At 50.1% G+C, this 22,558-nt stretch overlaps 2 protein-coding genes across 10 annotated transcripts in view; one reads left to right on the top strand and one right to left on the bottom strand.

Annotated features, from left to right (window-relative positions):
- The window catches only part of noc2l (NOC2-like nucleolar associated transcriptional repressor), a 116,830-nt gene extending 100,796 nt beyond the window's left edge, over positions 1-16,034 (top strand). For 8 of the 9 annotated variants that reach the window (XM_053848467.1, XM_053848471.1, XM_053848464.1 and 5 more), the window contains 20 exons: positions 182-337; positions 519-702; positions 771-990; positions 1,977-2,067; positions 2,141-2,219; positions 2,309-2,419; positions 2,496-2,609; positions 2,681-2,869; positions 3,016-3,155; positions 3,497-3,608; positions 4,985-5,098; positions 7,666-7,767; positions 7,967-8,110; positions 10,822-10,935; positions 11,010-11,145; positions 13,291-13,353; positions 13,746-14,481; positions 14,948-15,382; positions 15,530-15,672; positions 15,743-16,034. In XM_053848467.1, coding sequence (XP_053704442.1) covers positions 182-337; positions 519-702; positions 771-990; positions 1,977-2,067; positions 2,141-2,219; positions 2,309-2,419; positions 2,496-2,609; positions 2,681-2,869; positions 3,016-3,155; positions 3,497-3,608; positions 4,985-5,098; positions 7,666-7,767; positions 7,967-8,110; positions 10,822-10,935; positions 11,010-11,145; positions 13,291-13,353; positions 13,746-13,882 — 2,206 coding nt within the window. In that variant the 3' untranslated portion in view covers positions 13,883-14,481; positions 14,948-15,382; positions 15,530-15,672; positions 15,743-16,034. The remainder of the gene's footprint in view (positions 1-181; positions 338-518; positions 703-770; positions 991-1,976; positions 2,068-2,140; positions 2,220-2,308; positions 2,420-2,495; positions 2,610-2,680; positions 2,870-3,015; positions 3,156-3,496; positions 3,609-4,984; positions 5,099-7,665; positions 7,768-7,966; positions 8,111-10,821; positions 10,936-11,009; positions 11,146-13,290; positions 13,354-13,745; positions 14,482-14,947; positions 15,383-15,529; positions 15,673-15,742) is intronic. The other variant, XM_053848463.1, reaches the window with a different exon arrangement.
- The window catches only part of samd11 (sterile alpha motif domain containing 11), a 36,711-nt gene continuing 28,434 nt past the window's right edge, over positions 14,282-22,558 (bottom strand). The window contains 7 exon segments of the mRNA XM_053848461.1: positions 14,282-15,365; positions 15,507-15,617; positions 15,781-15,899; positions 16,507-17,120; positions 17,195-17,273; positions 17,541-17,656; positions 21,870-22,026. Coding sequence (XP_053704436.1) covers positions 15,165-15,365; positions 15,507-15,617; positions 15,781-15,899; positions 16,507-17,120; positions 17,195-17,273; positions 17,541-17,656; positions 21,870-22,026 — 1,397 coding nt within the window. The 3' untranslated portion in view covers positions 14,282-15,164.

Raw genomic sequence — 22,558 nt, 5'->3', positions numbered from 1 at the left:
CTACAAAGTTGCTATGCGACATTGTAGTTACAATTCCATGACTTAACATTTACAAGTCTCCGTTTCTGGGTACTTTTTAAGCCAATATGAGTCGTGCTTCGCGTTGCTTAGCATGTTAGCTTGGTGTTTCCAAACATATAATTCATGGGCCTTTCGAAATGTCGTGTTTATTCTCTTGTAGGAAATTAGAGGACCTAAGCGTGGACGAGTTCCTGTTGTCGGGCTTTGACTCGGCTGGGGAAGAAGAATTTTCAGATGGCTCAGACAACGACACTCCTCAAACTAATGCAGTCAAGAAAAAGAAAAAGAATTCTGACACACCGACTACTGACATGATGTAAGTATTTTTAATAATTTGTCCAATCATTGGTCTAGAACACATTTTTATCATTGTCTGTACTCTCTTGCTGAGGAAATTCGTGTCAATGTTTGCGTCATTGAGTGACTGTTGGACCAAGAGTCAGCTAGTGATGTGTTACAGTACTTTAACCACTATTTCCCTTCTATTTGTTGTGAAGCGATGGAAAAAATACAGGAAAGGCATCGCAGCACAAGCAGCAACTATCGAGATTAAAGAATAAGGATCCGGAATTCTATAAGTTTCTGCAAGAGAACGACCAAACATTGCTGAATTTCGATGACACAGACAGCTCAGAAGATGAGGATGAGAGAAAGTACCACAGGTTGCCGTCGAAGCTGGAGGTGAGTTTGCGATTGTTTTATTCATGCTACATTTTTGTACTTAAGGCTATGGACCTTCATGTTTGCAGGATGCCAGCTCAGATGACGAAGAGCAGCAGGTGTCCTCAAAAAAATCATTCGAAGCAATTAAAGTGACAGATAAAATGATTGAGGAGTGGAAATCTGGTCTGAAGAAGGAACCCACAGCCCGACTGTTTAGAGAAGTCACCCAGGCCTTTAAAGCTGCTGTTGCCACAACGATGGGTGAAGGAGCAAGTCAGTGTCGGTACAAAGTATCCGACAGTTCTGGTAGGTCCATATTTTGCAACTATTTTTTCCTACATTCTTGCTTGCACATTTAATGGAATATTGAATATGAAATTGAAATGTGAAATAGCACGTTTTTCTGTTGTAACGGTCAGCAAGTAATTTCCTGCATTTCAGACATTTAAGCCATTGTGCATGTTTCTTGTGCTACTCATTTAAGCAAGGTCTGGCGATTTAAGGTGGAAAATGTCCAGAAATGTTCAGCAAGTGTTTATTTAAGTGAATTAGAACTGAAACTGACTCCATTGTCTTATGTTACAATATTATTTGGTAGATTACTATTACTAATATTTTTATTTAACATTCACACGTATAAAACCCTGACTGATTTAGATTTGATTGATTTAGGCTCACCTTGGTACCATTTTAAATAAAGCGTTTAAGCCATTCAGTCCACATTCAAAAACTCTAAACTTACTGAAAAGGGTTGAATAAAAGTTTGAACATGAGTAACTGACTCTTTATGACATAGGAAAAAAGGAGGGATTATTTGAATTGCAATTTTTGTCAATCTCCCGAAAGAAGTTGCTGTCAAATTTGCCGTCTGGCTCGAGAGTAGCCTTTTGGCAACTTACGATATTACTTTGTTTGCTTGAATGAACTTGTGAAATACCTGGTTAGTTAGCTGTTCCGTTCGTCTGCAGCAGTTCCCAATCTCCTGGCTGTCTCACTCCTGGCATGCTATCTGGGATGCTCTTTGGTTGCTCTGGTTTGGAGCCATTTCCGTCCAGGCCCTGTTGTGAAAGCCGACCAACCACTCTTGTGTCTGACATTTCTTTTAACTTGCTAGCAAATTTGAACAATATCTCTCCCTAATTTTCTGTTGCTGCACTTTTACTTAACTAAAACAGGAAAACTGATCGAACTAATAGACGTATCACTGGCTCATTTACGTAGTTCAAGACTTATTTTCATCAAATGTTTGAGGCTGAATTATGATTTTTCATATATGCTTTTTTCCTTTCAAGTGTTCAACGCGTTGATTCTCTTCTGCCTCAAGGACATCCACAAGACCATGCAGAGGATGCTCAACCTCAAGCCACATAATGACCCCAAAAAGTATGATGGTGGATTGCTTGACTTCTATTTTTCAATTTGGTTATAAATCTGATTTTCGGTTTTGTATTTGCAGACTCGTGCTTCCATCGTCCAGTCAGAGATGGCAGAAGAATCAGACAGACATAAAGATGTATCTTAGTGGTGTTGTCCAGGTTTGTGTTGCTATTGATCTGTTTTAATTGCATTGGATGGTGTGTTATCCTTGGCAAGAGTTTTGTGAAATGTCATGTTTTCCCTGCAGCTGTTGTCCTGCCTCACTGAGTCCACCGTCATTAGCGCCGTTTTGCGTCATGCCAACCAGCTGGTGCCATACTTTCTTTGTCAACCCAAACAGTGCAGACATCTGATCAAAGTAAGTGACGGTGTGAATAGTCTTTCGTCTTGAGGATAGGAATTTCAAATATCTTCACACATCTCTTGGTGTCTAGCAACTCCTGAAGCAGTGGAGCACTGGAGAGGAGACAAGTCGAGTTCTGGCCTTTTTGGCTCTCATCAAAATCTGCAGACACAAGCAGGACACTTATCTGAGTCCTATTCTCAAGGTTAGTCGATCCATTCGTGTCAAGTCACCCCTGTCGTGTTCACTCAAGCGTTTTGCCTCTTCTCTCTTCAGCAAATGTATGTGTCCTATGTACAAAACTGCAAGTTCACATCTCCAAATGCGCTACCCATGATCAACTTCATGCAGCGAACCCTCACAGAGGTTTACTCGCTAGACACGCAGGCCTCCTACCAGCAGGCGTTCATCTACATTCGCCAGCTGGCCATCCATCTCAGGAACGCCATGACCATGAAGAAAAAGGTTTGTTTGGGCTTTGTGTTGTGACTGTCTCTGGCAGTGATGTTGAGTTCATGAATGTAATATTCATTCTTCTTTTAAAATAAGTTGAAGTGAAGTTGGTGTGGTGTTTTTCTCTTATCTACAAAGGCATTTTTGTCTGTGTGTAGGAAACCTACCAGTCTGTCTACAACTGGCAGTTCATCCACTGTCTCTACCTGTGGTGTCGTGTGTTGAGCACTCTCCACCCCAGCGATGTCCTGCAGCCTCTTATCTATCCTCTCTGCCAGGTCATCCTCGGCACCATCAAGTAAGCTCAGGCATTTTAGTGCTATTATTATACACGTCAAAGGAATATCAGTAATAGTGAATAAATAAAAGTTCCCAGTCTCTTTAAATCAGAGGTCTCAAACTCACGGGGCGCTTGTATTATCCACCTGTAAGTTATGTTGCGGCCAAGTGTTGTTTATATATAAAAAAATAACCACAAAACCCATAATTCTGCCTGGTCTGCGGCCCGGCCCCGGCAAGACTCTGGTGGCCCCAGGGTCCAACGAGTTTGAGACCCCTGCTTTATATGCATGGTATCATGTGTATACCGTTTTTAGCCAGCAGATGGCGCCATTGACCACGTATCTTTACACTTGACAGACTGGTGCCCACAGCCAGGTACTACCCTTTGAGGATGCACTGCTGCAGAGCGCTCACCATGCTTTCCAGCAGCACAAACACATTTGTGCCTGTTCTGCCCTTCCTTCTTGAGGTAATCTGCCAACCTTTTACTGGTGATGTACTTGTTATGTTTATCTCGTCTGAGAAAGTCACAACAGAAAAGCTTGTGCAGTACATTCTCTGTCACAGCATGAAACGCTAGTGTTGGCAAAAGGGTGGTTTGCTCCATTGGCGGTTCACTATGGGTTTTAACACACATTTTGGTCTAAACGGCCACATTTGAATAGAGTGAAGACTGAAACTTGGGTCAGGGGAGAGAAAAGACACATTGTCATACCAAGCTTGACTCATAAGCTGATGGTGAGCTTGGTTGACCGCCGGCCTCCTGGCCTACCGAAAGTTGTGTGTGAGATTTTCCACAGCAGTTTGAAGTGATAAAAGCACAGTTGTAGTTCACACTCTGGTCCTTAACATGCTGCACAGACCACATCCTCTCAGCTTATCACCCTCTCCCTCCAAAAGCTGAAGCGTCACCCCTCTCTCAGAAGCATTTTTTTTCCTGTGACGTACGACGTTTCCTGTGTTTTTCTCCTTTACTGTTCCCCTCGTTAAAAGGAGGCTGAAGTTCTCTGCTTCTGTTTTAATTAGCACAACGGTAGCAGCCTCCTGTGTGTCTGTGCATCTCTGACGGGGGGCCGGGGGGCTGCTTTGGTTGCTTCCTGCTTCAGTAGCTCTGTTCCTGTACTTGTGTGTGCGTGCATCAGGGTTTGTCCAAGATGTCCCACTTCCCCCTTCTTCCCCTGCAGACCGCCACCACATCCTATGTTTGTACAGACGGCACCTGGCTTCACACATTGAGCGCATTAACAACCGCACACCGTATAAAAATACACGCGGCGATGCAGGAATTCATAAACGGCTTGTAACTACAATGCAAGAGTTGTACGCCTGCACTTTATGGAGCGAGAGAACTTCCAGACCTTTTTGAAGTAACCTCACAGAATTCACAGAAATGATAGTCCTGGACGACTGTGGTCAGTGACCCAAGACATGACAACTGCGTGCTTAATTCTGCTAAACCCATTTATTATTGGTGTACATCACAGACGCTATTTTCACCTCTGCCAAGGAACTTTGATAGTGTTCGCTTGTTTGCATGTTTGTGTTCAAAAATGACTTGAGTTAAGGTTGTATTTGGATGAAGTTTTCAGGCCATTTTGGGAGTGTTCTTGTTCACCATCTGGGGCGAGGTGGTTTTTTTTTTTTTTTATGATTCTTTAACACTGGGGGGTAGCACCAGGATTTTATTTAAGGATCCTTTGTCATTGGGAGATTGAAGCTGCTTGATGGTGGTCTGCATTCTCTGAATGCTTTTCTAGTTTAGATCTGCGCTTCAATATAGTACAGCATTGTCTTCATTTCCGGGCCTCTAATTTCTGACAATTTAATTTGTTTTGTCTTTCACAGATCTTCCAGCAAGTGAATTTTAATAAGAAACCTGGACGGATGAGCAAGAAACCCATCAACTTCGCCGTCATTCTGAAGCTCAACAACGTCAATCTGGTGGAGAAAGCGTACAAGGTCATTTGACTCTTCATTTCTTAAAACTCTGGACCGAATTATGAAAAAATATCTTCACTTTATGCTGTATTTAAGTTCGAGACTTGAGGAGTGATTGTATCCTGGGTTCTGAACATGCATGTCTAAGTGGATCAGTGGTATTTATGTGGCTGTTGGCTTTAGAACTGGACCTAAGATCACTGTGGAGGCAAGATGATTGGATCTATCCTGGGATTATCCTGTAATCTGTGCCAATTTGGCTGGTTCTCTCCACCATAACCTGGGATCCTGCCACCCAACTTGACACTTGCGATAGAGTGATCACCATGGGTCCCCTTTGTTTAACACGATGCTGCCCCTGAAGAGTGACATTGAGTATTGTAAGAAAAAAAATGTGCACTCAGGATGAGGCAAATCTGGTCGCATCACGGCCCACCACCAACCTCTCACATGTCAGAGAAGCTGAGACCTCTATTAGAACAGAGTGGTGAGAATTTAGTCGGCCATTTTCCAATTTAGTCTTTTGCCGAAGTTAATTCTTAGTCTTTCTTAGGGCTGGTCAATTAATAGAATTTTTATCAGGATTATGATTATGATAATCGCCATGAAACTATTATTTTGCCGAAAGCCTGTCTCCCTAGCTTCTCTCATTCTGTCCCGATGCACCCAAACGCTGCACCACGCCTCGACCCTGTGAAAATTGACTGGTGGGAAGCTACTCTGGAAGGCACAGTGAGCCCACTACACAGAGTGAACTCCTCAGTGCCAAGCGCCGCCTGTCAGCGAGAGAGCTCAAGCCTCCGTTTACACAGCGTGGGGGACGTTAATATTAGCCACGGCTATCTACCGACCCAGTCGCATGGTTTTCAGCATCAGAACCTCCGAGGAGCAGACACTCATCCAGAGTTCTGAGTCACAACAGCAGTGATAGCTGCTTGTTAGAGATGATCTGTTGGAAGTGGATAAATGCATTTAAACAATTGCTCATGCTCAACCTGAGACAGGGCTGATTAAACCAAGCGCTCCATGTCATACATCACATTGCAGAGATGCAGGAAGAGCGCTCAAATCTGGAAGTTTTAGAATCAAAGAAGGGACTTCTTCTCTCATGATCTCATGAAAAATGACTAAAAAAGCTTAGACTGTGAAATCACAGCTTACAACATCAGAACCACAAAAGAATCTTTGCATCCCAGTAGGGATGGGTGATAACTTATCGTACACGATATACCGCCAAACACAATCTCCTTGATGACAATTCACGCTGCATCGGACTTGGATAGACGAACATGACGAGACCACGGCGGCGCCATGCCTTTTGACAGCCGACACCCGGTGTGTGACAGTTGTGGAGAGTGTGGTGGACTTTGGTTCACGATCGTAGTTTTAAACTTATTTTTAATACAGGAAACCTTTGATAATGACACTTGGTCGACTCTGACTCTCTGGATCCGTGTTTATTGTAATAGATGGAGTGGTCCTCACAGGTTCTCTGAGGCAGTCGTCTGCCTTGGTTCACATCAACACATGCAGGTCTCACGCTGTGCTGGCGCCTCAGCGAAACACCGTGGTGAAAATAGTTGGATATTGGACGGAGCTCTTCTCCGGTATTGGCGCGGCGACCTCTTCCCCGTCCCCATTAGGGTTCAGTTATTGTGGACACACTCTCACAGGCAGCGCTAATGCTACGACCCGGCATCAGTTAGGGATCATCAACTAATTCTAAAGCGGTAAAGTATTCGTGAAATCTTCAATAAGGCAATGAAAAACAGCCATTTTAGGAGAGAGAATTGTGGAAAGGTTTTTCATCACATAAGACAAAGGACTGACAGTATAATGATTTTCGAGGAAAAAAGAATGTAACAAAATGATCATTTACGATTTCTAATATTTCTTCAGTAGCATCTAAGAAATGTGTCCAGACTGTCCATAGTTCAAGTCAACTGTTCGGAGACATGAGACGCAGCAGACGGACGGCTCAATTTAACCTAAAGCTGGCAGAGCAGTCTGTCAGACACCAGCGGCTTCTACCAGAGACGTGAAACAGTGAATTTCTCATCTCTACATTTAGTTCACTATTATATTTAAAGATAAACTAATAATGATGTTGGTGACCACAAATAACTTTCATGATAATGAAAAAGTTTCAATACGTCAATACGTACGTTTAATACGTCCCTACATCCCAAGCATCCTCAGCTGGAAATATTGTCTCCTGTCCCCACTGTTCTCTGAAGCCAGACCATACAGATTGGTGTTTCTAGAGAGAAGTCTTTACATGAGGAAGGTTAAATATAACTGCTAAATTGCTATTTATATTTTATGCATTGTTTTATTGTACTTCATTGTTCATTAAGGTTCAGTGACAGCAAAATCTGAATTTGAATTATTTGAAAAATAGTTTGAAGAATTGTGAGTTTGCTATGAATCTCAAAATATTCATGTGACAAAATTAACATTAAAACAGAGTAGGATGAGAGGCTGCTGAGTGGATAAGTGGCATGGGCGTTTTTACTTGTAGTGGAGTGGATCAGCTTGGTCTTGAGAAATGGGTTGTGCATGGCTAATGGTATCATGGGTGTTTCCAGGACGGACTGATGGACCAGCTGTATGATCTGATCCTCGAGTATTTCCACACTCAGGCAAACTCCATTGGCTTCCCTGAGCTTGCCCTGCCTGCAGTCATACAGGTAACTTTTCTGGTTAGGTTTTCCTTCTCTTCCTGGCTCATGTGGACTTTATATCATCATTTCTGAACTTCGATCCACCCTGAGACACTTTCAGCATTCATGGCCCAAGGCTACAAGCATTATCTTGTTTTGTTTGAACAAACCGCAAGAGTGGCCGGAATACTCCGCCTGGTGACCCTCTTTTCTCTCGTCCCTGCAGCTGAAGTCGTTCCTGAAAGAATGCAAAGTGGCCAATTACTGCAAGCCGATGCGGCAGCTGCTGGAGAAGGTTCAGGAGAATAGCAGCTACATCACAACGCAGAGACAGAATGCTGCCTTCGGAGTGGCCGACGCCGCTGCCGTGGTGAGTGACAGATGGAGGGCCATCGGGGGGTGGGGCGTGTCCTGACTTAGCCCTTTGTAACTCCAAAATATATCACATCCTGATGCGCCTTCCAGGTGAACTCAACTTCAATCCTCAAACTATTCTTTTATGACTTAATGCTGTTTTAGTGGCTTCATGACAACATGGCTCATGAGAGCAATGTTATTCGGATGAGAATTCTTGTGCACGGCTGTTAGTCTGCTGTATTATCCTGCCATGCATTTTGTTCAGTGCTGATTTAATTCCCTCAAAAGCTCTATTGGGGAAAAAAAACTTAGATTAGATTTCTTTCCTTTAAAGAAAACAAGTCTTCCTATTTACACATTTTAAATGAGTTCATGAATTCTGTATATATTTTATATATATATATTTATTTTTATTTTCCCCCATATGAGCCTCTATTCCACTCTGCGCTTGAAAAAGGAGCGCACGTGTGTGCTTGTTTGTGTGACATGCAAAGTGAAACGGACAGCGTGGCGCCGCAGCAGTGTCGCTGCTGCCGCCTCGACTTTGGCCTCAGCTGAGGTTGTCGGCGTGACAGTGGTGCTGGTGTCACCACGGGCGAGAGGAAGGGGCTGACCCTGCTGCTACAGGAAAGGCCACGCTCCCCCTCCAGCCAGCAGCCCCCTGCTGACATGTCACCCAAACTGAGAGCTCGCCTAATTAATGCTTCCGCCGAGGCTGCGCTGTCGTGTTGTTTGTGGAAATGTTCAGGTCACTTCATCGCAGTCTGGGCTCAAATTAGTACCACCTCTTGCACAGAAAATAAAACCCAACTTGCTGATAGTGGGTCTTTTCTCAGGTCCACAAAATCGTTCCGCTGAAGATTCATGTTTGAAGAATGTGAATTTCTCTTCTTGAACCAAAATAGCAGTGTGCTGTATTGTGAAAGTCGGGTGTTAAAACTTGACACTTGACCGATGTTTTCAACATTTTTTTAACTTTCTTTTTGTTACATTTTTTCAGCATCAGCAATTTACAATTTGCAATTTCCCTTCTATCTACCAACAGACCTCAAATATAAACTTCACAATAATACAGTTCAGTGATATAGTAAACATGATACATTTCACCAAACAGAGGGCAAAGTCAGAGTCAACATCGGGGACTTGAGTTTTTCAGTTAAGAGTGAACACGTCGACCCTGTTGGTTCCTGACGTATCTTTAAGGGGACTCGGATGTTTTTGAAGATGATTTCTGGCCACTTTACGCGCTGTTTTGTTCTCATTTATCACCTCATGAGCTGCTAACTTTGAATTAGTATTAGATATTTGCTCTTTGACACCAGCACAACCATTTTTGATGAACCTGAAAGTCAATTCTTCAGACCTGTCAGAAGACAAATCTTGAGTTCACCCAAACCAGAATATGTGGTTTCATTTTGGCCAGTCAGAAAAGTCGCAGCCTTCAGACATGTGATTAAGTGAGAGCAAAATGTGTCTCTTGCTTGAATGCAAATTATTTTACAAGCATTTCAGAGTATCATCTTCAGTGTACAAAGATTCGTGGAAGTTTTATTTTATGTCAGCACTTTATTCCAAAACACTCTCCTGGTTGGTGGGATCCCCACTGACCATGGCAATAAAGTTGATTCTGAGATGTGAAGTCATCAGAACACACTGTGAATCTGCTGTCGCTGTGTTCGTCCTGGTTAACATCAAGTGGAGAGTGAACTCTGGAGTGTAGTGGCTGCAGCAGAACACTGACTTGTGTGGAGACGTCGTCTTCGGTCGCTGAGAAGGAGCTACTGTTCATCACCGAACCCCCTTTTTTACCCATCAGAACCTGTGCACACAGAGAGCTGTGCTGGGCTGGTGGCAGCAGGATGACGTGGGTCCGTTTCATGCTTATCAGGCGAACAGTGCGAGGCCACGCTGGATCAAGCCTCCTGAAATCCCCAGGCCAGTCAGCTGATTCCTGTGGTGCAAACTTGAGGATCACCAGTTGCTTTGTTCCTCACCCAGATGTGAGGGCGCGGGATGGATCTGCAGGGGTCGCTGTTGATCACCAGACCCTCCTAATGAAGCCTCCCTGGCAGCAGCGGCACATTTGCAATAAACGTGTTAACAGGCGCAGGAGGCCGCCGTCTGTTCCCTCTTATTGGATCTGTCGGCCGGATAATGGGATATTGGACCTAATCAATATCAATCACTGGGACCTTTCGGGGAAGTCCCGAGCAGATTCTTCGTTCTTTGCTTCCAGGCATCTCCAGTCTGTTCTGGGTGTCTTCTGACTCACCGGCGTCTCGCCTGCCCACTTCAGTGGCTTCATGTGACCATTTGGGAGAAAAAAACCTGCAGTCACAGTGAATGTGTTGGGCCTCGCCCTGACCACACTCCAGAACCATGTGTCCCGCTCGTCCTTCTGTGGCGGAGGTAGCTCGGCCTTCAGACGCCCTGCTGCTGGAGCCAGCTCCCTGTTGACATGCACACGCACACGCACGCACGAGGTCTTTCACAGCCCTGAACCCCAGGCGACTTCTTGTTGAGGGAACGCTGCAGTTGTTTGTGGCACTGTGGTTTGGCTCCGGACCTGGTCTTCTGGAGCTGGACCCTCAGGCGTGCAGGCTGAGGGATACAAAAACAATACTAAAATGGCCCTGAACAAGTCAGTCAAACGGCTTCACTGTTGATGCAGAGATGTACGACTTCACTCAGTGGAGGCTCCTTCATGGTGTGCTCTGATTCCAGGCTGCCTGGGAGAAGCGGGTCCAGGGCGAGGGAACTCCTCTGAGCCGATACTACACCCAGTGGAAGAAGCTGAGGGAGAAGGAGATCCAGCTGGAGATCTCTGGCAAAGAGAGGGTGAGTGTCACGACGCATGAAGTGCTTCGGAATATTGAGGCTGTCCTTCTGAATGGAGTCTTTTTGTGCCCAAGATGGAAGATATGAACTTCCCAGAGATCAAACGCAAAAAGCTCCAGGAGAAGAAGGCAGAGGACAAGAAGGAGTTCAAGGGTCTGTTTGAGTCAGACAGCGACTCTGACGAGGAGGACACGGGCCTCACCATCAAAGGTGAGTCGTCTCTCCTGCTGTGTGTTTCCGTCCACGACATCTCACCAGCCCTTGTTTTTACTACTTACTCATGTGTGTTTGCCCACATGCTCATTTTCGTGACAGGATTACTGACTTCTGCGTCAAGTTCCATTTAATTTCATAGAATTTTTTTGGCCACCTCTGGAGACGAGGTGTGGTGCGGCACCTTGGCGGAACCACACAGGAGCTGGTGTTTGCTCATCTTGCTGCTTATTCGGATCCATGCAGAGGAGCAAGTGTAGATGACAGCATCAGTTATTACCTCATTTGCATTTCTGGAGGGACTTTTGGAGCTGGACTTATTCACTCCCCAAGATTCGCTCTGAATCGATTTCATTCTTGGGGCTTTGAAAGCTCCAGCTGCGGACGGACGCGATGCCCGTCTTGGTCTGCAGGGGGCGGTGTTTCATCACTGCCTGCTACTCGGCAGTCGCCTGGTGATGAAGCGATGACAGCTTCTTCTGATCCGGGCTTCAGAAGTCGCAAACACAGAATCGGACTCGGACTGTGAAGATGGACCTTCATCATCACGCTCGACTCCAGAATGACCCGAGTCCAGCTTGAAAGAGAGTCTTGTCAGGTTTCTGATCCGCCCGTCTGTTTTTTCTCTCGTCCTCTTCTGGGGTCGTCCGCGTGTCACCAGCAGCCGCCGCCTGGTTTTTACAGCTTTACACTCGGACGCCATCCAAGCAGGGAAAAAACCTGGCGCGGGGTCACAGAGGAAGAGAGTAGGCGGCCGGGGATTTTTTTTTTTTTTTTTGCCTCTAATGCATCTGGACTTCATTGAAGGGAGAGTCCCTACAAACGGACGGGCAGCTGCCGGCATGTGCGGCCCCCCGCTCCCCCTCCCTCTTCCGCTCTGTTCGCCTCTGCTTCGCGCCGCACACGCATGAACTGAAACCCCCCGACAGGAAGCCCAGACTTGCATCCCAGCGGGAGCTTCTAATTCAAACCAGCACAGTGAAACAGCCAGAGGTGACCGCTCCCTCTCGACCTCCGCACGGCTGCACTGAGGCGCCGCCGCCGCCACACGCACGCACACACACACACATGCGCGCACACCTTCACGTCTTCAGAGCCAAAAGTGACCGGGCAGTTGACCAAAGCTCTTTGTGGTCTCGCACACTCCCGGAAAGAAGGCGGGGAGGGGGGTGGGGGGGGGGCTGTGAGCGGAGCGACTGCTGACTGAGATTGGTGTGTGTGTGTGGTACGAGTCTCTGAGGTCATCCAGGGGCAACGCTGAAGGTGCTGAAGTCGGCAAGTCCAGTTAAAGTAACAGCAACAGTTTTTTTTTTTGTTCCAAGTGCAGCACAAGTCATGACCAGCTGACTAGTGATGGATCTGTGGGCGGGTTGGGGGGGGTGACCTTTGATGACCTTTGGATGAGAGGCCTTTTGAGAGCAGTAAACTAGATTATTATTTCAGTTGTAAAATGCTAAATTAAGCAGTCTCTCGATTAAAAACACTGACATTTCCCATGTGTTTTTGAAGTGTACGCAATAACTGGCCTAAAATGTTCCTCTGTCCTCATGTTTAGTCAAGATGTTAGCTACATTCATATGTGAGACTGGAGGCAGAGCTGGTGACAGGAAGTTGAAAATGTTTCTGATGATGAATATATATCACTGTGGCCAGAGACCAGCAGTGGAGGGCTGCTGTCAGGCCCACGCGCCACAGTTTGCCCTCACCGTTGGACGAGAACTTGCTCCAACCAGGCCAACATGTGCGTGACAGTGAGTTTAAGCAAGGTCCCGACTCGTTCCCGGCAACACACACGCTCGCTCTCGCTCACGTGTCTCGGCCATGATTGTCGCTGTGGAACTCGCCCGCTATCTCATTTGCTATATTTAGCTTCGGAGCCGCCGCCGTCTGAAAGTGCCGGCAGTAAACTGTCACGGGTGTTTGTGCAGCGGCGGCGTCTGTAATCGACTCGGCGCGGCATCTCTCAGGAAGCAGAAACTTCCAGCTGCCTGTGATGCCGTGGCCCACATACGGGGCTCCCCTGCGCTCGCACGGCAACCGCACGCACACACACACACACACACACTTAGGCAAGACTGAATAAAGCCTGGCTGGAAATAATAAGGTGCAGCAGCGTGTAACATTTGTCACGTCTCTCCTCAGGTAACAAAGCCATCGCTGACTCGGAGGAGGAGGATGATGAAGACGACGTGTCTGACGAGGAAGGCAAGTTAAACTTTTGAGGGTTTTTTCTAATTAGCCCTGATTGACGGCTGCTTGTGACTCAGAACCAGGTCGTTGCACCTCAACAGCCCAAACTCTGTTTTGGACTGGTGAGCTGCCAGCTGGTCTCACTTCTGTGAACTGGCAGTTCAGGGTGGGGTCAATCCCCGATTGTCAGAGGGGAAGTGAGGCTTGCTGCTGCCTCCTGAGTCAAGTCTCAAATGGCTGAGGACATGACTAGAAGTTGACTGGGAAGACTAGATGACTGAGCTGTTCAGACCAGGACTGGAACCTGACGTTCACTCTAGTGTTGTTTTCCAGTCCAAGGCCAACTCAGGCTCTGGACGTCCTGTGGTCAGGGACCCTTGACTCACGACGCTACTCTCACATCTTAGGTGACGACGACGATGATGATGAAGAGGAGGAGGAGGCCTCCAAGGCTCCTCAGCCAATATCCTCATCAGCTCTGATGGAGCTGGCGGACGGAGACGAGGACGTGGTGGAGGACCTGGAGCTGTCTGACGACGACTGAACTGAACTTTTAGACTTGATGAGGAATCTCATCTTCCATCCTTCTTTTTGCCTCAACTGCTTTCCTGTCTGGGTGTCGACACAGTGGTTCACAAATGTTTGAGTTGAAGTGAGCCGACCAAACGATTCTGGACTCACTGGGAGAGTCCAGTCCGAGCAACCTGAATTAGCACCATGTTTCATATTTCTTCTGAAAGTTAATGAACTGCCCGTGTTAGCTTCATTCATGTGGTCCAAATTAAATCACTCTCTAGAGTATTTGGTCTGTTTTTCCCAAAAACCCACTGTCAGAGTCATGATTTCATCGTCGGTATTCTTGTCCCGTCGCACTTCTCTCTGTAAGATGACATTCAGTTTGAGGCCCTCACGAAAGATCATGTGACCGGTGAGGTAAGTGTTGCTGTCTCATCCCAGTATTTCTGTCAGTCTCTCTGTCACTGACACGATTTGCTCGCCAGGTGCTGGAGAGGCTGCAGCCAGAGGAGCCACGGTGAGACGCTGTATGTTTCCTGTCAAACAACCTGTCCTCCATCTTCCTGTCCTCTCTCTCTCTCTCTCTCTCTCCACAGATGCAGAGTCAGCAGGAGCCAACCTGCAGAGGTCAGTACCCAACGTGCCTCAGCTCAGTGAGAGCTTCTAGTTCATCGTAGTCTGAAGTCGTTCCTTTCATGTCACAGGGTGTAAGAACCAAGAGAGTCGAGTCGTTTGATAAGATTTATTTCACCTGTGTGGTGAATAGAAAAATAGGATGAAACCAACCTTTGAAGGGAAATCTAGACCATTTTCATTAATTGCTTGCGTTGTTTGAAAAAAAAAAAAAGAAAAAAAAAACGGTGCGGTGAGAGCTCACTGTCCACTTCCTTCTCTGTGTGAAAACAAAGAATCTTTGGGGTCTCACGGTCCGATAAATATTTTCCCTCGAAGGTAGAAGCCTCTTGCTAGAGCCCAGTCAACAGAAGTACTATCCAGTCACATTAGTCAGTAAAGAATCCAGTTGTTCGTGCATCTACATGAAGACAAGTTCAGAAGGTTCCAAATATGTTACACTGAGTCTCTCCTCCTGCAGTAGTCGACACAATCTTGGGACGCAGCGCAGCAGTGAAACACGGCTGGATTCCACACGTCCGCTCATCTTTGGTATCGGGACAGTGGAATGCATAGTTGCAGAGACGAGTTCCAGACGGCGAGTCCTCCATCTCCTCAGGAATCTCTCTTTGGCTGTAGCGACGACAGAGGAACTCGCGTCCTGATCTGCTTTGTGTTCCAGAGTGGCTGCTCCAGTCCTACGAGGGGGTCTTGGACTCGTACTGGCTCAGAACTGTCGAGCCGTTTTCTGGTTTGGGCGAGGAGTCACTGCTGCTGGCGGACTCCGGTCTGTGCAGCTGCATGGCGTCGTGTTCCGGAGGCCGCAAGGCAGAAGGTGGGAAGGGGAACGCCAGCGGGAACCCGGTCATGTAGAAGAGCCTTCCGACCCGGCGCGCCACCTGCAGAGGAGAGGCCGGTAAGACACTTCCTGAAGATCACTGTACAGGTCACGGAGGACAGGAGCTACACGGCTGCACTACTCTACTCTAGCTGACTCATCAGGCGGGGCGCACGCACTCACACTCACAGCCAGTCTGTACCTGTGTGTGGATCTTAACTGCAGGGCCCAGCTTCAGTCCCATGGTGGTCAACAGGTGCTCCTCAGTGAGCAGCAGTAAAGTCTCCCCGTCGATGGCCTGATCCCGAAACACCTAACGGAGACACAGCCGCTTCAGCCTCAACACACGCACACGCTGCCCCATGACGGTGAGTGACTCTTTCTGCTGGCTCACTATCTGATCATCTGACATGGCTGACGCTGTTGTTTGTGTTTCAGGGGGAGGAGCCTGAGGTGGGAGCGTCGGCGAGCCTCACCTGGGTGTACTCTGCGCATCCTGCCAGGCTGCTGATGAAGCCACACACGTCCTCGACGCTCCACTTGCTGATGTCGTCTGCTGAGCCGTCGCCGTCCATCAACACGCCCCCCACTGAGCCTGCGGGGACACACGTGGGCACATCAGTCCAGCCGCGGCTCTACACGGACAGGTGTCCAGGTGGGGACTGCATGATGGCAGCTGTGGGAGGGAGGAGCAGCTGACCGGTCTCATCTCTGTTGGATGCAGCTTGGTGTGCACCATCACCAGCACCAGCTCCGTTGCCGCTCCGTTCTGACAACCTTGGAAACAAGGTGGGAACTCACGGCAATGGTACTGGCTCCTTGCCAACCAGGGGTCTCACACTGCTCCACTGAAGTGCTGCAGTGGGAGCAGGTTTGGGTTTCAGCCCAACAAACAGCACCAGACACCAGGGTGCTGAAACTGTGGGCTCCTGGAACCAAAACCTGCTCCCACTGCAGGACTTCAGTGGAGCAGTGTGAGACCCCTGGTTGGCAAGGAGCCAGTACCGTTGCCAGAGGTTCCACATTGGTTCCAAGGTTGTCAGAGTGGAGTGGCAAACATGGTGCACACCAAGCTGCAGCAACCTCCCCCACGGTTCAGATCAGAACCGCCATCCTGCAGATGCCTTCAATAAAGCTACTCAAAAACCTGCCGCAAGTTTCTGCAATTCTTCACTCGTGGCCTCGGCCTTCGCGTGACTCACCCATGAAGTAGGGGTTGGCGGCGTACGGGAAGCCGAACGGCAGCTGGGCGTGGAGAGCTGGCAGAGGTGGCAGGAATCCTGGCGGCAGCTGGTACTTCACCTCAGCCTTCCCCAGTCCTGACGGGAAAAGGTGGTGACCCGGTGACTCTGTTCCTGCCGAGCCGCTGGGGGCGCTCAGCCGGTCCGGACTCTCCGTCTCTCGGACCCTGGTCTGCTCCCCACTGGACCTGCTGCTCCGACGTTCCTCGCAGACCTCAGCCTCACTGTCTGAGCTCCTCTCCTCATCCCTGGTCTGGTCCTCACTGGGGGTCTGTGTCGGCGGCGTCTTCCTGCTGTCACCGTCTGCAGTCGAGTTCTGGGCCTTGTGGTCCTTGGGTGGTGAGGAGGAGGAAGAGTACTGCTGCTGGTGCTGGCTGAGGAGTGGCGCTAGCATGGAGCGCCGGATCAGCTCCTCTCGGAGCGGGCTTCCTTCTGGGAGCTCCTGGAGGCTCCGTAAAGCCGGATGATTGGCAGGTAGCGCGGAGGGCAGAGCCGCGACCATGTCAGGGCCCAGGAGACGCTGGTGGAGACTCTCCAGCTCCTTCTGTCGCAGCAGCTCGGCCGACATCTCCAGCCTGAGGAGACAAAGAGGGTTCACGTTCCAAGCCTGCAACACCTCCACTTCCTCAGGAACACAGCGATCACCTACCGGGCCATGCTCTGCTTCCTCAGCAGCTCCTGCTGCCGAGCTAAAACCTCCGCCTGCGCTGGCTGCAGGAAGCTGTAACCTGCAGCAGGAAGGAAGAAGACAGCTGCTCAGGCCACGTCTAACTGTAGAGGTTATATTTAGAGCCGACGCTGGAGAAGACTGGTCAGAGAAGAGCGCCTGAACTACCAACGCGCCATCTTGTGCTTATTACATGAAACAAAGCTACTTCCTCTTCCATCTGGTCACCGACCTTTGACCTTCTGTCACCCACATTTATCCTCTCAGACTGGCCCGAGGGGGCACCTGACCTCTGACATCACATGAGCCTGGTGATGGGAGGACTCACCGGGGGTGGAGCAGAGAGCAGCGGGCATGCCCAGGAACGGAGGCCGCAGGTGGGGTGCGAGCGCCAGGTGAGGGGCTGTAGGAGGCGTCAGCAGAGGCGGCGGGTGCGACAGCTCTCTGTGGAGACAACGTTCGTCATTAATGGATCAAATATGTGTTTTGCTCCGTGTGCAGAGGGTTTCGTCAGCCATGCTCAGAACCCTCCCTCCCCCCCTCGCCCTCCACCTCCTCATCAGTCTTGTCACGCTGCAGCGAGCACCGCTGGCCACCGCGCTGCCCTCCACCGCCGCTGACACACACACACACACACAGGCGTAATGAGGGCTGAATGCACAATGCCAGTGTGTCATGCTCCGACAGCTGGGGCGGCCCCTGCGTCTTGACCGGGGCCACGGGCTGAAGGACCTTCTAATTAACACTCATCCCTCCTCTCCACTGGCTCCCGCCCGCCTCCCTCCCGCTCCCTCGCTCGGCCGTATTGAAGCGGCTGAAAAGACGGCGCGTCCTGCGTCCTCGCCTCCTGAAAAGGCCTCTCCATTATTGGCTCGGTCTTTTGTCCTCCTCTGGGGGGGACGGCGCCCCTCAGATTTCTCCCTCTCTCTCCACCTCTTCTTCTGTCCAGCACACCTCTTTTCTTCCTCTCTGACCTCTAACATCCTCCAGGTTCACCTCTGCTCCCCTCCTCATCCCTCGGCCCGCCACTTCATCTCTGTTTGTTTTGCTCTCCACCACGTTTGCTCCACTGCTGTGGGAGAACTTGGCTCCGACATCTTTACCCAGTGAAACCCTCACCAAACTGTGGCTGCCTCCTGGGTTCACATCTCCACAGTCAAGTGAGAAGGTCCATCAGACAGAGACCAGGACTGTCAACACGTTTGTGACTCTAAACATCAAGACCCAGCTTCTTAGCAGAGCACAAGCTGACTGTGACCTCTGACCTCGTAGTCGTAGGAGATGCACTCTAGAAAAAACGCGTCAGTGGGAAGGAAAGAACCACAAAGTGTTGGGAGTGAGTGGGAATTAGTGAGCGCCGGCAAGTCTCCGGCTGCACTGGGAGTGCAGAGAAAGAGTGAGGGAGGAAGTGGAACGGCCACGAGGGCAGACACACACATGCGCGCGCGTGCAGGAGACGGAGCCAGCACAGGCGGCAGTGGTGTGTCGGGGGGGTGAACACCATTCATCGATTGCCTCCGCCGCTGAAATGTTAATGCTAATCGTATAACCGCTCTCTCCGGCGGTGCCTTGCACTCCAGTGGCAGCTCCAATTAATCTTGGGTGAGGGCCGCGGCGCGTGACCCCGCTCGCCGCCTCTTATGTAATGACACCGGCCGCTGTGTAATCACCTGGCCTGCTCCCGCGGGCCCAGCAATTAGCTCGGCTCCGGCCCCGTCTCAGCCCACATGCCGAACTTGCCCCCCCCCCCCCCTCCGCCGCCCAGCGTCAGGCCGCAGATGAATAACGGTCAATTAAAGCTGGCGGCCGTCTGCGCCGCCATAATTAGGCCTCATCACGAGGAGAGAGACGGAGGGAGCGAGAGATGGTGTCTGACGCTGCCCTCCCTTCCGCCGGCCTCCTGCAGGAGGCGGACCCTGCTGCTAGCATGCTATGGAGGAGGTGAGAGGCTGGTTATAACAGCAGCCGCGCGGAACACGAGCTGAGGCGCGACTCCACTGATGTAGTGTCACGTGATCATCTCCCTCCCTCCCTCCCTCCTCCCCCCCTCGCTCTCGGCCGCCAGTGAGGCCACGGGCTCTGGGGAATTCAGTCGTGTGTGACGACCTGTCAGAGTGGCGACAGCAGTCCTGTCCTGCAGCAGCTCAGGCGGCGTGTGTGCCTGTGTGTGTGCGAGTGTGTGTGTGTGTCAGGGCCGCCCTTAATGACGGGAGCGTGGGGGGATTAGGAGCGCCGCGCCGCTGCCTTCGGCTCCTTCTCCGCAGGAACACATTTACACAGGAAGCTCATTAAAATGGATGAGGCTCCCTCCTCTCTCGTATTCTCTCCCTCTCTCTCTCTCTCGCCTTATCTCACACGCGCTCCATCTCCTCGCTCCCTATTTTGGTTCATCTTCCCTCCGCCGTCATATCGTCCTCGCGCAGTCTTCCTTTTTTCATCTCCATTTTCAGCGAGGCTGTTTTCGGCGCCTCTCCGCTCCCTCCGTCCCCCTCCTCTATTTGCCTTGCAGATGCTCGGCGGCTTAGTGCCATTTAGGCCCAGACGGATGCAGCGCCAGGCTCTGAGCCCATCGAGCGGCCCTAATGATTTGTTTTTAACAATGGGCCCTAATGGGGCCCGGATAATCAATGATGAGGGGTCGATGGAAAGGTGAGCCACGTGGAAGCTCCACTCTCACAGGAGGCCCCTCCCAGCCCACCAAGCATTCTCCCTTCAGATGTTGCTTTGCAGTTCCTGCCTCAGCTTTCTGCACAGTAAAGACCTGGGGTCAGAGGTCACCACATGAACTTCTCTTTCTTTCTGGTCAGCGCTATGGTGGAGTCAGGACTGCAGACTGTGGCGTCACACAGACAAACAGGAGAACAATGATGGACGTTCATGAGTTGAAGCGCTTTTCAGGGCCAAAACCCGAGACTTGAATCACAGAGCAGTGAAGCCAGCAGGTCGGACCCTCTGAGAATATAGAGAGGAGCTAACCTGACTCAAAAACTGGACCTCTGAGGCGGGTTGGGCTCTCTGGAAATGAAGCGAGAGCGACATGTCACAACCTCCCCGACTGTCCCTTCAAACAACAGCGCTCCTGTGCTCTTTGACACTGGTCCTCACAGTTGACATGAAACCAAAGCACACAGTAGCAAGTGTGTGTATCCGATGGGACTCAGGTTTTGGGGAGACTTTGCTCTTCAGCTAGTTGCTGAACCAATGACCCACATCCCATTGTCACGTGACCATGGCCTCTCTGGACCAGAACCGGTCTTTCACTCTTCCACACAGATGATCTCTTTGTCCGCCTCGTCGTTGGTCCAGACAATGGTAGCGAGTGCGGCTGAGAGCGCTCGGCCATATTTCCCTCATTAACCCCTCCATTACTCCGACTCCGGGAAGGTGTCGAGTGGAAAGGGTTAAAGTGGAGGGAGACGAGGAGGGGGAGGCGGAGGTCTAGTTAACTCTCTCTAGTCCTCTGTGTCTAATTACCGGGCTGTCGGCGAACAGCCGCGGCTCACTGGCTGCGTTCAGACTCCGATGACAAAACACACACACACACGCGCACATTAGCAGATATATTCACACAAACAAGCCTAAACTCAATCCGCACATATGAGCACACATGGCAGCTTCAGAATTGGAACAAACAATCAACCCCTTCTCGCCTACACACACGCACACACACACACACACTCTGGCTCCCAGTGCTGCACCACACAACGCCTGGCCGCTCGACTTCCTGCTTACATCCCCCCGCCACCCCTCCGAACCCCCCTCTCTCCGTATTCCTCGCAAACACAACCCCCCCCACCCCCTCCCGCTGCCGCACTGCCGGCCCATTATCGATCCCCCGCCTCTCCCCGCGCCACATAAATAATCGACAAGCAATTACCCGCCCACTCCCGCTGCCCCTGGCTTTGTTTGGGAGGCGCAGGGGCCAGCGTTGGGGGGCAGAGGAGGGAGGGAGGAAGAGACGGAGAAGCTGGCGTGCGGCTCAACGGTAGTCAGGAAGTTATTGGATCTGCGCCTCGGTCATGTACGTGTAGACACACACACACACACGCACGCAGAGCAAGATGAGTTCTTGCTGAGGAAAAGTGGGACAGGAAAAAAGGTGGCATGCGTGGATGCTATCAGGTGCCGCTGACTTCTTGCTTCTAAAAAATTCTATTCCTCAGTTCCCCTCCTAAATCAGCAAACCTCTGACGTCATCAGCGTGACGGCCTGTCAGCTGACTGGCAGTCAACTGACTCACTGACCTCCCTCTCCCGGCCAGTCCCCACCCGTGACCGTCATCCTTCCTGCCTGCTGGACAGAACTAAAAGAAAACAGCCCCTCCCTCACGTTGTGAGCAACACTGGGCCTCACCCGCCCACATGCTCTTGACACTGCCGCCTCAGACTTTGAGGTGCCCATCTGCCAATAGTGGTAAAGGTCACAGCCAAACACAACATCTCACTCGCTCTCCCCTGCTGAATCCTGTTCATGACTTTCTGCTGAGCCCAAGACAAAGATTCCAGCTGTGTCCCTCACAGCGACGACACTGATGCACTTTCAAGCCTCTTCTTCTCTGTAGAACGGATGTGCTTTGCTAGACTGATGGTGGTGGGGAGGTCAGAGAAAGAAGAGAGGGCACCCGTGGGGCGGAAGAGGATCCGGAGCGGTCTCTCACCTGTCAGTGTAATGTGCGTCACGGTGCTGCGGTAGACCCTGCTTGCGTCTCTGGCTGGATGAGGAGGAGGAGCTGCCCGCTGAGGGCACGTGAGCCTCCAGAGCCGCCGGGTTCCTCACCACTGCCGCCAGCGCCTCCTGCCGAGCGCGCAGGATGTCTAAATAAAGAACAGGGTGACGAAAACAGGGAGCAGGGGGCAGCGGAGGGTGGGAGGAGAGCGTCAAGGTGACGAAGATGATGATGGATTCATGGAGAGAGGAAAGGAAGGGGGAGAGGAAGGATACAGGTTTAGTAGCTGTTTACATTCCTGGTGGATGCACAGATATGACATTTCTCCTGACCACACAGTTCATCAGCTTTGGGAGTGAAATGCTCATTTTAGAACCTCATCTACAGATGTCCTGGGAAATTGAAGCAGTGAGCAACTTTGGAAGTTCTTGTTTCTTTTGTTTTGATCCAGCACAAACAACCAACACACAAATCACAAGTCTCTAACAAACATGACAAACATCTACGGTCTCCCGGAAGCTGAGGACTGGAGCTTGAAGATCTGGGTGAGTAAATGACACTGATATGGAATCTGTTTCGTCCCGTCACCATCATAGATTTGCAGAGTCAAGGCTCAGCGAAACATTATCATCACAGTTGGAAGGTAGGTCACCAGCCGGCGGTCAGTGTGCAGAGGTCAG

The sequence above is a fragment of the Synchiropus splendidus genome, chromosome 18 (genome assembly GCF_027744825.2).
Source record: "Synchiropus splendidus isolate RoL2022-P1 chromosome 18, RoL_Sspl_1.0, whole genome shotgun sequence".
Lineage (NCBI taxonomy): Eukaryota > Metazoa > Chordata > Actinopteri > Syngnathiformes > Callionymidae > Synchiropus > Synchiropus splendidus.
Note: the sequence above shows the minus strand (reverse complement) of the source record. Positions and strands in the feature narration are given on the sequence as shown.